General features: G+C 42.3%; 1 protein-coding gene across 5 annotated transcripts in view; it reads right to left on the bottom strand.

Moving 5' to 3' along the window:
- Nucleotides 1–13,682, bottom strand: part of TCP11L2 (t-complex 11 like 2) — a 45,876-nt gene that overhangs the window by 21,745 nt on the left and 10,449 nt on the right. For 4 of the 5 annotated variants that reach the window (XM_082349918.1, XM_082349917.1, XM_082349920.1 and 1 more), the window contains 4 exons: nucleotides 12,077–12,212; nucleotides 7,986–8,106; nucleotides 6,760–6,980; nucleotides 4,748–4,884 (listed from right to left, as the gene is read on the bottom strand). In XM_082349918.1, the coding sequence (XP_082206044.1) occupies nucleotides 4,748–4,884; nucleotides 6,760–6,980; nucleotides 7,986–8,106; nucleotides 12,077–12,212 (615 nt within the window). Of the gene's footprint in view, nucleotides 1–364; nucleotides 2,557–4,747; nucleotides 4,885–6,759; nucleotides 6,981–7,985; nucleotides 8,107–12,076; nucleotides 12,213–13,682 lie in introns of those variants that run through there. The other variant, XM_082349921.1, reaches the window with a different exon arrangement.

The raw sequence follows: 13,682 nt of genomic DNA, 5'->3' as shown, positions 1-13,682 counted from the left end.
CCAATTTTCAGTTAGAAGAATGTAGTTCTCTTATCCATGACATCCACTCTTTTATGCCTAGCAACACCTCACCTTCCCTTTTTTTTTGGTACTGATTTTGAGAAATCATTTTCCCTCACGCCATGCTTTCTTTTTGTGAACATCAATTAGAGGTCCCATGGCCAGGCAACCTCCCTGACCAGGGGTTGGCCTCGCTGAGTCATATGCCCATCAGACTCCTTCCTAGGACTCTGAATGATGACCACAGCGTTCAAGGATGGCCCATGTTGAAGTGCACAGTAACCGTCTGAGGATGGAGCTCGGAACTTTCCCTTGCTTTCTCCTCCCCAGATTCCTGATGTCCTCCCGGTTTCTGGCCTTGCGCAGACTCAGGTATTTTCGCTTTTCTGTAAACTGCCCCACTCCTTCCATTCACTTCCTTTTCTGCTAAATCAGCCAGTTAGTTTCTGTTGCCTGCGATATGCCCCAGCTGATATAACACAAAATTGAAAAATCCAAAGAAAGGAGCCAAAGCAGCAGCTTGGTTTACTCCCGACTTGGCCATGAGAGACCTGGCTTCCAGTCCCAGCTCCGCTACTTCTCAGCTGTGCAGCTCTGTCTTTGGGCAGGTCGTTGCTGAGCATCAGCTTGCTCATATCTAAAGTGTTTCATAAACATTTCCGGAATGCCTTGGGTGCCAGGCAAAGACAATCATAATGCAGTTTTATATATTTCTGAAAAACATTTATGTCCCATAAGGATTTCTGAATCACATGAAATGAAGTTCCTGAGAACATTTTATCAGATATAAGAGATTATCTAAATAAATAAAACCTTTTCTTTCTGAGTATCTGAAAAAGTACTTGTGGCCTGGCCCCCCAGGGGTAATGTGCCATTCTTTCTACAGATAATTTGGTTGTTGGATCTAATGTGGTTACTTTGCTGACATTTAATACATTCACCCAACCACTGCCTAAGGCTTTCTTGGGTATATTTTAATAGGGCAATTATATAAAATCTCTCTGTCGGCAAAATACAATTTTTTGGGGAGTCAATTAAGAAACCCAGAGTGCTTCTCTGTATTAATTTTCTCAATAATTATTTTATAAAAATCATGTACACACAAAAATCCAACACTTTTGTCCTTCTGTGCAATACTGTAAGACTCTTATTTTGATACTAGGGCACAGTGGCCGACTTTTGGCAGAGTGACTTGAGGATATAATTAATAGTTGACATACACTCTGCTTCCTGGACTCTTGATTTCTCTGGGAACATATTTAGATCTGGGCAACAATGACCTACTTGCACAGCTGGATTTATTCTATTCTTAAATCTCTGGAAATATCCAAGTCAATGTGAAAGATGCAAATGAAATATAAGTCACTAAGCCTGGGTTTTAAGGAGAGAAGCAAATCATTTGAGATGAACGAAGCTGTAGTTCAACCCTACAGTAAGGAATTTGTTCAAAATTACAGGCTATCTTGACTCAAGACATGGAGACATTTGCACACATGTGTATATACACATATACAGGGACACAAATGAAACCAACCAATGAATCTCAGGAAAATGCTGCTAAGAATGTGGTTATCATAGTTCAGGTTTCAGATCCAGGTTCTATGTAGGGTTCTATGTCCCATAATCCCTCTCTGCCTTTGAAGCCAAAACAATATAGCTCTGAAGTCACAGAATTTTTGTTGTAGAAGGATCCTTAGAAGTCATCTAGTCATATCTGTCACTTGATGCTAGAGCTCCCTCTGCAAATCCCCCCAAGATAGTCGATATATTGTCTGGAGAGAGTCAGTTTTGCATAGTGGTTGAATGCACATGCTTTGGGGCAGAGACATAGCTGGGTTATCCAGGCTTTACCACTTACTAGCAGTCACCTAGGGTAAATACCTTAACCTCAGTTTCTTCTTTTATAAACAGTAGGTGATAACAGTACCAGCCTCATGGGGTGACTTGTGCAGCTTGAATGAGCTAATAAATGTACGGTGTTTGGCACATAGTAAGGACTTGGCACACAATAAGTGCTCAAACAAAATGTTAGCTAGCATGGGCTACTATCAGTAATAGAGAGGCCCATTCCAAAGTTAAAACAGCAGCTCCAGCTGCTAGGAAGGCCAAAATTGGCTGTCTGCTGCTTCCCTCCCATGGGTCCTAGTCTGCCCTACAGAGCTTAACCAAAGCCCTGAATCACGATCGACAGGGAAGGCAGTGCTCATGGCCCACCTGAGTCTCCCTGTTATCAAGCAGAATGGGCCCAGCTTCACTGATTGTTCCTTCTGTCACCCTCCATGGCCCATGCCCTCTTCCCTGGACAGGCTCCAGCCTGCTGGAGCCCCTTTTAAAGTGGCATCTGTTTGGCTTTGTTTACATGAGGCTATCATATTGACTATCTTGACAGAAAAGCTCAGTCCATGAGGGGTAGGGTGGGGTGGGTGCATCACCTAACCCAGCCTTAGACTGTGGTTAACCGAAGCCCAGAGGCTGCTGTCAAGGGTTTGCCAATGAGGGAAGCAGTTAACCAGCCTCTTGCCAGCTGTCCAACATCTGGCATCTCAGCTTCCTCACCTGTGAAACAAAGGGAATAACAGTACCTCTCTCACTGAGCAACTGTGAGGATTCAATGAGGTAACACTTCCTCTACTCCCATTCTTTCTTGACGTCTCTTCCAGTCCGGTTTTAATGCCCACTAGTCCACTGAAACTGCTCCTATCACGGTTACCAAGGATCCTCACACAGTCACATCCAATGGTCAAGCCTTGGCCTTCATCTTTCTTGACCATTTAGCAGCACTTGTCGCAGCTGATCGTGTTCTCCTTCTTGAAACACTTTCTTCGCTTGTCTTACAGGACACCACCCTCTCCTGGCTGTCTTCACCTCTCTCCTACCCTGTCACAGTCTCTGTTGCTGGATCCTTCTCCTCTTCTCAAGCTCTAGATGCTCTAGAGTCCCAGGTCAGGCCCATTCAGTATCTACACTCACTCCCTAGGTAACCTCATCCAGTATAATACTGTGGATAAGAGCATGGAGTGGATAAGAGCGTGGAGTCAAACTGCTTGGGGTGAGTCCCAGCTCTGTAACTCACAGGTTGTGTTGTGGAGGCAAGTGATTTAACCTCTCTATGCCTCAGTTTCCACATCCATAAAATGGGGAGTAATTTCCTCAAGTTTTCGTAAAGATTAAATCAGTTAAAACAGGTAAAGTGTTTAGAATGTGGTAAGCATTCTATACATGTTAGCTACTATCCAGTTCCATGGCTTTATCCACCATAAAGATATTGATGACTCCCAGATGTATATCCCCAGTGCCCACCATTCCTCTGAACTCTAGTCTCTTATATCTAAATGCCTCCTGGCATCTTCATATTGATGTCAAACAAGATCTCAAACTTCACACATCTAAAATTGAATGCTGACTCCATACCATCTCCCACCCTTCTTTCCCTGGTCTCTCCCATCTTTCTAACAGGCATCACTCTTCACCCAGTTGCTTAGAGTCACCCTCAACTCTCTTTTTTCTCTCATCCAACTTTCAGCAAAACTTCTTACTCCATTTTCAAAATACAACCAGAACCTGACCTCTTCGCACTACTTCCACCACTACAACCTGGACCAGTCCACCATCTGTGATACCACCTAATTGGTACCCCTGTTTCCCTTCTTGCTCCTGTACAATCTGTTCTCTGCTCAGGAGCCAGTGTATACTTAAAAAATCAAAATCAGATGTTGCTCCCCTGCTCAAACTCTCCAGTGACTTCCCATCACACTTGGAATGAAATCTAAATTACTCTCATTTCCTAACAAGGCTCTTTGTGACCTGCCTTTGCCTACCTCTTGGCCTCATCTGCTACCACTCTCTCCTGCCTACTCCACTCCAGCCACACAGTCTGCCTTGTGTTTGTCCAATTTCATAAGCAAGTTCCTGCTGCAGGGCCTTTGAAGGTGCAGTTCTCTCTAGCTGGAATGTTCTTCTCTCACATCTTCCTATGACCCTTCCTCATTCCTTTGTAAACTCCGCTCAAATAGTTACTTCTTAGAGAGGCCTTCCCAGTCCACCGCATCTGAAAAAACACCCCCTACCCTCACTCCTGTCCTGTTACTATCCGTCCCTTTATCCTATTTTTCTTCATAGCACTTAATAACACATCCGACAATACATGTTTTTTGTTTGTCATGCCTACTAGAAGGTCAGCTCCTTGGGGGCAGCAGCTTTATTCTGTTTTGTTCTATCCATAGCACCCAAGGTGTGTCTGGGACACAGGAGGTGCTTAATAAATGTTTGTTTGTTTGTTTTTTAAATGTATGAAGGGCTTCCCTGGTGGCGCAGTGATTAAGAATCTGCCTGCCAGTGCAGGGGACATGGGTTCGAGCCCTGGTCTGGGAAGATCCCACATGCCGCAGAGCAACTAAGCCCGTGCACCACAACTACTGAGCCTGCATGCCACAACTACTGAAGCCCGCTCACCTAGAGCCCGTGCTCCGCAACAAGAGAAGCCACCGCAGTGAGAAGCCCGCGCACCACAACGAAGACCCAATGCAGCCAAAAATAAATAAATTAAAAAAAAAAAAAGTGAATAGTGCTTAGCACAGTTCCTGGGTCAGAGTCAACAGCTATAAGTTTATGATGTCAATTTTAGAAGTTAAACAAATGTTGAACAGAAATGCCAAAAGTCTTTAGTGATACTATTTAAGATGTCAAAAATAAAAATACCATATTTTTACTCAATTTCAATATATATACACACTTATACTGTACTTACTCGGAGTTTCTTCTAAAATTTCTTGGAACTTGGTTCTCTCATAATCTACCAACTGGCGTTGAAGATGTGGTCTCAGACTCCTAATTGTAAAATTGACCATGTCCATTTTCATGAGGTCCAGGACATGAAATATTTGTCTAAAAATTTTAGGGTTAAAATAGTTAGGTGATTAAGAAATCAATCTGAAATTCATTAACTATTACTAATTGTACCGGCTGGAAAATATAAACATCCCCGAAATGGTTTTGAAATCCCAATCACTTTGACAATGTCACTTTTCACAAAAGGCATTATACATGCATTCCAAATGTATTCTTCCAGAGATCTCAAGAGTATTTGCTTTAGCAAATATACCTCCAGCTGATCCATTACATTCAGCCATAAACTGATAGACACTAAGAAGCATAAACAATGAGTCTTAACAATGAGACAAAAAAGATTCAAGAAGGAATTTTCATTTGAAATATTATGGAGTCTGAACATAGTATACATTGTTTCTGTTCCTAAGGAAAGAAAAGAAAAGGAAAGAAAGGACAGGGCAGTAAAGCACAGGGGAAAAACACTGCATTTTAGAGTTGGGCAGCCCTGTATTCAATTGCAGCTTTACAACTGACCAGCTCTGTGGCCAGGAACAAGTTACTCAATCTCTCTGAGCCTTAGTTTCTTCATCTGTGAAAGGAAGGGACAAGATCAACCTTGGAGGGATGTTGTGAAGAGTCAATGAGATAATGAATGCAAAATGCAGAGGAGAGTGACAGCCAGTAGGTGCTCAATACATGAGGAAGATGAACACCACAGAAAATCCTTCAAAGCAAGGATTCTACAACTGGAGAATCTCAATCTGCCAGAGCTGAGTGCAACTCTAAGGATACTTTCAGCCTATTTTACAGGGGGGGAAAGTGTGACTTTGAGAGGTTGTCAACTTTCCCAGAGTCACAAAGTAAGTAACCCATTATATGCAAACCAGCTTCCTTTTCCCTTCCCTTTCCTATACTATTACATGAAACTTAATTCTCAATGTGGCTGTATTCACAAAAAAAGGAGAAGAATTCCCCTCAATGGCAAAAAGTACTGCAGACTCCTCTTTCCTCTGGGATCACAAAGAAATTACTGTCTACACAGCCAGATTAGAGTCTTACGATCTTACTGTACACATCACTTCCTGAGGGAAGCTGTGGCAGAGATAGCTGGTCGACCACCAAAGGTCCGTGTTGCCTTCCTGCGGTGTGGATGTGCGGCTGGGAAATGTGTTTCCAGACAGCAGCCACATTTCCCAGGCCACCTTCAATGTAGGTGGTACCACGGGACTAGGTACAGTCAATGTAATGCATTGCTTCTGGGCCTAGGTGGTTAAACACTGGATATGCCTTCCTCATGATCTCTTTCCCATTCACCAGCTGAATGTAAAGGACTCCAAGGAGCTGGGCGAGGGTGGAGCCAAGGAGAGAAGGAGCCTGGGTCCCTGAATGACACATGGAAGGCTGCCTGACCAAGAATCCCTGACTCGGACTCTGACATGAGTGAGAAACAAACGTTTATTGGTTAAATCACTGAGAACTCAGGGTTTACATGTCATAGCAGCTAGCAGTACCCTAACTAATGAAGAAGCCTTCCTGGATCCTTAACTAGATTAGGTCCCCCTGTTGGAGGCTCCATTAATCCCCTCTACTTCCCTTTTCATAGCACTTATCACAACTGTAATTCCTTGTTCAAGAGCTGTCTCCCCATTAGACTGTAAACTCCCTGGGATCAGAGACTGCATCTGCCTTTTGCATCACTGCACCTCTAGGGCCCAGCACTGCCAACTAACAACCTTGTTGGGTCACTCAATGTGAAAACTCCATGCACACAATAAATGATTGACTTGTCCCTTGCTTAGGTGGTCTCTTCCTAGGGTCAAGGGTTCCTTTGGGAGAGGAGGAACCCTTATTCTGTGTTCCTCAATTCCCACACTTCCTTTCTGAATGAACTCAAAGGTACTCTAAGAAAATGCAAGCAGCAGAACCGCTAACCTCAGCACGTCCACGATGTTGCAGGTAGCCTTTAACTCTCTGATATCATCATCTCGCACAGGAGCGCACAGCTTTCCCATCGTACTGATGACGTAGTTGGCCAGGCCTTGGATGTCGACAGCACTGTGCTCAGCCTGCTGCCTAATGAGGTCCGTGTCCAAGACTTCACAGATCTGGTTGCGAAGCCGGTTGCCACCAGGAGTCAGAAAAGAGAGGAGAACCTGTACAGGGAAAGGAAAAAAAATTAACAGCATCCTTACATGAATAAAGGTTGTCATTTCTAATTTCAGTGTCTAGATGACCAAGCTCCCTGTCCATATTTTAATGCCCCGGATGCCACAGAAGTTTGCATTGAGCGGTGGATCAGAGGAGCACTCCAGGGTCCTGACTCTAAAAAGAAACCTCTGTCTTCTGAATGAAAGCCTCCCCTCCCCTCCCATGGGAAGTTACTAACACTATCGGAATGAAAACAACTGGCAAGGAAGCAATACTATTGAAAGAAATTCAAAAAGTTTACAGAGAAACCACGCAAAGACAAGTTGCAGATCATGGCTCCAAAAGAACCCTTTAAAGAAGGGCAAATAGAAACATCCCCATGGGCTCTATTAGTATATTTACATGTGAAATATTACATATTATATGAGCAAACTATATTGTATATTCACTACACAGCAGACACTGTACTTATACACACAGCACGTGGTTAGGAGAACAAGCTCTGAGCTGGAGTGCCTCGGTTCAAATCGCTTCCACCTCTCAAAGCTGCGTGACCTTGGGTGAGTCAGGGAACTTGGTTTCTTTATATAAGATAATAACAGGCATAACTACCTCACAGCATTATGGTAAAGATAGATGAATAATCTAGTGCTTGGCACAGAGCAAGCGTCTTGTAAAAGTTAACTATGACTGTCATCTGATTTAATTCTCACAACTACTCCGGAGACAGACTTAAGAAGAGAGAGCCTGTCGCTAAAGCAGGTCTATCTAACTCAGGCTCTGTGCTCTGAAGCACCACAGCCACTGCCCTACACGCTAAGCATTGGCTTGAGTTCCTGTCGCTGCCCTGTTTTCCCAGCCTGCACCCCATTCCAGGAGGTGCAGGAAAAAACCCTTCTGGTGATTGAACTGGCTCAGTGTTTCAAAAAGAGTCTCCAATACTCTTTGCAGGACATGAAAACAGGCTTTGGGGGGAAAATTACTAATTAATACAGACGACATCAACTTGCCTCTCTGATTTCTTCAAACAGTTTGATGGCGTGTTCATACTCAGGGGGCTCAGCGTTCAGTTCTGATTCCAAGACGTCCCAGAAGGCCTGGTGGACAATGTGCCTCACTCTACCGGCCAAGCTACAGGAATGAAATGGATCGTTTTTTAAAATAAGCACTATTTTTCCTGATTATAAAAGAAAGATGCTCATTGTATACATCTTAGAAAATGCAGAAAAACAGAGAATAAAAATTGCTCATAATCCTATTATTAATCTTTTGACATATTTGACCTATGTTCAATGAATGCATTGTTTTAATATAATTGTTTTAATACTGAGTCTGTACAATATTATTTCATTTAATATTCTGTCTTAAGTGTCTCCCCTAGATTTTTTAAATGCTTCCACCTTATAGCTTTTGATATGTTCATAAAATTTCATCCTAAGGAGATACTATAATTTACCTAGCTACTCTTCTACACAGACTTTTAGACTTGGTCTAGATTTTGCGGATGAGATGGCAAAATTGCTCTTTCCTTAACAGCTGAAGTTTCGTGGCATGGAACAGAACAGATTGGCCCAAGGAGACATGCATTTGATTGCCTGCCAGCTTCAGCTTAGATGTCCCATTTAAAGTTGGCCAGACCAAAACTGCTGAAACAGGAGCCTTCCTAGGACAGGCTAACAATAGAGTAGGTGGCCACCTTGCTTTACCCTGTATGTCAATGCCCTAAAATAGGTGTATGTTAAAACACACAGGGACTTCTCTGGTGATCCAGTGGTAAAGAATCCGCCTTCCAATGCAGGGGACGCAGGTTCAATCCCTGGTCAGGGAACTAAGATCCCACAGGCCACGGGGCAGCTCAGCCCGCACGCCACAGCTACTGAGCTTGCGCACCTCAACTAGAGCCCGCGAGCCACAAACTACAGAGCTCACCCGCCACAACTAAAGAGAAGCCCGTGCACCGCAATAAAAGATCCTGCATGCCTCAACGAAGATCCTGCATGCCACAACTAAGACCCGATGCAGCCATAAAAATAAATAAATAAATTTTAAAATAAATAAATAAATAAAACCCACATCCCTACTGAACTCCTACACCATTTTACAACAGTTTTTAGAAAAGCGCATATTTCCCTGAACTGTAATTACTTGCAAGTCTCTATCCCACACAGGGCTATACACCTCTCTCAGGTAGAGGCCACTTCTTCTAGGTACCCACCACTGCACCTAGCATAGCACTTGTCGTTTACTGAGGCTTCACTGAATGCATGGTGAATGAATTCATAATTTGATAGTTAAGCATATCTCCTAATTTTTCTTTTAAAGTACAAATAGCTAAATATACAATAATGCTATGAGAAGTGAAAATTAGCTTTCTGAGGAGTGTGAGTTAAAACTGTTTCTGTAACTGCAAGTACTATATTCTACTCAGCCACTTTAAATGTGAAAACTTATTCTAGTTGCCTGAATAGATTTATTCAACAGAAATGCCATTTCCAATGTTTGAGACTCTCTTGAGCAATTACAGAACAATTAGAAAGACAAACATTGCTGGGACAGACTTTTGTTCTGACCTTTACAAGCCTCATGTACTTGGCTTGAATGGACCAACCAGGAATGAGCTAAAACAACTTTATAGCTCCTTGAGGGATGTCGGAGTTTAAGTTTTCCCAAAGGCTACAAGCTTTTTAATTTTGGGGAGTGGAAGAGGTAGGGAGGAAGAGGTGGAGATGAAATCAGTCAAATCATTTATAAGCATTCCTACCTGGTATCAGAAATCTGGCTTATTTTATCAAGTGCTTCCCCCCACTTGGTACAATATGAGAGTCGGCCATATTTTAAAGAGTAACAAGAGACAGTGCTTTGAGAGCTATCACCCTGTCTCCTTATTTGTCACAAATAATAAACGCTTATGCTTTGATTAAAAAAAAGAAAAAAAAGTAACAACTTGGTGATTGTGGAGGGTCATCTGAAAAATCAGCAGCTAATGATATGCTATTTCACTTTTAAACAAAGGTAATGTGTCCCAACTCTACATGTTGTTTCCCTTGCTCACATTTTCTAGCCGTGGCAGAAAATGAAGAGAAGGGGAATTCATATCTTCCATAGTATCAAAGTACTTACATGCAAGGCACTTATATGCCCAGGAGCATGCATTTAGAGTGAGTGCTGTGGAGAATGCGAGGCTCAGATATGGTCACAGCAGAGCCAGGATGCAAACCCCGGGGTCTGTCTGATCCTAAAGGACCTTCATTCAGCCTGTATTTGCAACTTTTGAATTTAAAGCACAAACACTCCAAATTTGTCTTTTCTGTACTTCATAAAACATACTTATTTTAACTTCAAAAGTTCATTTTTATTAATCAGTAAATGTTTATTCAAAATTCAATATGTGGTAGGCCCTGTTTCAGGCGCTTGGGTGTAGTGAAAAGAAAGCCTCTGCTCTCAAAAAGCTTACATGTTAGCAGAGACAGAAAGACAAAAAACACACTGAAAGTGAGTAAGACAATTTCAGAGCCACAAGGAAGGCAGAGGAAGACAATGTGCTCCAAAATGATGAAGAGGTGCCGATTTGGCGGGGTGGTTGAAGAAAGCTTCTGTAAGACAGTAAGTGACCTTAGAGCTGAGACCCAAATGGGGAAAAGAAAGCAGCTGGTGAAGATCTATGGGAAAAACATTAAAAAAGAAGGAAGAAGGTCCAAGTCCCTGGGACAGGATCAAGCTGGTGTACTCCAGGATCAGCGAGGAAGCTTCAGTGCGGCTGAAGCACAGCAAGCAGGAGGAAAAGGAGTAAGAGACATGGTCAGTGAAGGGGGGCCTTGCTCGTCATCCTAAAGAGCTTGAATTTTTATTCTAAGTGTAACAGAACCATTGAAGGGTTTTAAGCAAAGACATGATCTAATCTGATTTACCCACTAGAAAGATCACTGTGGCTACCTGTGGATGTGGAGGATGGATGGTGCGGGAGCTAAGGATGGAGACTGGGCAACTAGTTAGGACACAAAGAGTCCGGGTCAGAGACGATGGTGGCCTGGCCTGGGGGTGTAAGCAAAGGATCATGGTGAAATGCAGTCACCATAGAAAACCAAACAGATAAACCTACTTTGGCCAGTACTCTTAAAAAGTATTAGTGATTATTATAAACAACATCCCCAGGAGGAGGACTATGATCCATATTTTAAAGAAGGAAAATTATTGTGTTTACTATTTTCCTGCTTTAAAACAAAAAATGTTCTGAAGGGAATCAAATATTATATGTTGTCTTAACTGACAGAGAGAATGCCTCCCAATTTATGAATGGCACTGTGAGTTTTAAGATTCAGTGCCGTTATCCATGAGCCAATTTTGCCTCTAAAGATGATTTGCCTGCAGTAATGGCTGCAAGCCTTTTCTCCTCTTTGTCCCAGGGGACCTGTGAGCCACTGAAACCAGAAAGACTGAGGTAGGATATAAGGGCATGGCTCTAACTAGAGATCCCTTGGGCATGAGGTTAACCAGGGGTGCCTATGCAGCTGTGATTCCTCCCTCCAGAGGCTTCTGGATCACCTCTTACCACTTTGGCAGCTCAGCTGCATTTATTTATCTTTCACAACCTGAATATTAGTTTTTAATAAGTCAGGCTGCAAATATTTCTTGAGCAGGTACTACATGTCAGGCACTCTGCTAGGCAATAAGGACAGAGCAAACAATATAGACATAGTTTCTCCATTAATGGGGCTTTTGGTCAAGTGGGAAAGACAGACTTTGAACCTAAAATTATAAGACATCTTAACAAGAGGGAGGTAGAGGGGGCTATAGGAGTCTTTAGAACGGGATTTAATGTAGTCTAGTGGGCTCAGGAATGTCAGGAAAAGCTTCCTTCAGGAAGAGACATATAAGCTGAATTCTAAAGATTATGAGTAACATATACCCTAGAGGAGTGGTTTTAAAAACAACTGTAAGACCTTGTTAGAGAACTAAATACTGTTAACTCCCAGTGGATATTATACGAGACTGTCCAGGAATCAGTGTGAAAATTTGTGTTCGCAGTACACACACACACACACACACACACACACACACAGTCTGCAGCACAGGTTATGCACAACACATGCCTCCAGGTTACCTGTTCTCAGGGAGGGCATCTTGTTTCAATTGAAAGTTCTCATTTACAGCAATCTCGTGAGCAAGAGTCATGTTTGATAAGTTCCTTGTTGCAGCCATCACTTCATCAAATGTTACAACCCTGGGAGGGCTTGTTGCTGAAAGGAAGACAAAAACCAGTTAATGCCCTGGAAGAGGAGTTGTCATCCAATGAAGCCTCCTGATGCACACAGGGTTTAAGTTACTCCAACATATATTTTCAGTAAGAAGAATATATATCAAAATAGATCGATTCCCCTGCTTAATACTTAAGGCTCCAAAAATTTAAGAACTCCTGTGATAGCTTCAGTTACTGTATTGAAAATAAACTGTCGGCCGCTCTCGCCTTCTGAGATGGCCCACGCTCTGTCTGTGGAGCGTGTTTCCCTCTAAATAAATCCACTTCTTACCTATCACCCTGTCTCTCACTGAATTCTTTCTGCAAGGAGACATCAAGAACCTGAGCTTCATTAAGTCCTGAAACCAGATACTGAAACCCCCGCCAGGTGGGAGAAGTTAACTATATGCTGCCACAACACTCAGACCCAGGACCGGCTGGAACCAGAAGGTTGATGATGCCGACTCCCACGTACCTCACCACCAGCCAATCAGAAGAAAGCCCATGAGCTGATCACATCCTCCTCTTTGAACCATTACTATAAGACTCCTCACTACCCCCTCCAGGTCAGGACACTCAGTTTTGAGAGCATTAGCCCTCTGTGGCCCCCTTCGCTTGGCAAAGCAATAAAACTATTCTTTACAACTTCAAAAAAAAAAGAAAGAAAATAAATTGTCAAATGTTTCTGAGAAAATTTTACTAATATAGGCTATTATAAGTTATTTTTAAAAATTAAATCACCTCATTTTTTAGAGAATATTGATATCTGCATTTATTACATGTACTCTACAGGAAATTGATGACTACTTTTTATTCTGTAATTCATAGCTCCCATTAATTTAAGCAGACTCAATATGAACTGATTTTTTAAAACTATAATTTCGAAAAGTATTCGCCGTATAGCACAATTCTAAGTTTTGCTAATTGGTAGTTATCATTTGACTTTGCTGAAGCATAACTTACCTCCTCATAGGACTGTCCTGAGGTGACTAAACAAGATAATTTAAGTAAAGAACATGGTAAGAACTCAATAAATGTAGATAATTAAAATAAAATAAATCTGATAAGCTGATAATCTACTTCTCAGTAGGAAATAGTGGGTAAAGAATTATTGTAGTTATCTGTAAAGATTATTCAAAAAATTATTCTAACACGTCATGTCTTTTTGAAATCGTTGTTGGAACTCTTGGCTTCTGTTAATTAAAAATCATTACCTCAAACAACAATCCTGACTGGCAATACTTCGCTACCTAAAATAATTTATTTTAAAAAAAATTTTTGGCTGCGCCACGTGGCATATAAGATCTTAATTCCCAGACCAGGGATCGAACCTGCACCCCCTGCATTGGAAGCGTGGAGCCTTAACCACTGGACTGCCAGGGAAGTCCTTAAAATAATTTTAGAAATAAGAAGAGGAGGAGGAGGTAGTGGAGAAGGTGGAGGTGGAAGAGGAAGAAGAGGAGGAGGAAGG

The sequence above is a fragment of the Balaenoptera borealis genome (assembly GCF_965194805.1).
Source record: "Balaenoptera borealis genome assembly, chromosome: 13".
In the NCBI taxonomy this organism is placed as follows: Eukaryota; Metazoa; Chordata; class Mammalia; order Artiodactyla; family Balaenopteridae; genus Balaenoptera; species Balaenoptera borealis.
The sequence above is the reverse complement of the archived record's forward strand: the minus strand, read 5'-3'. Positions and strand labels throughout refer to the sequence as shown.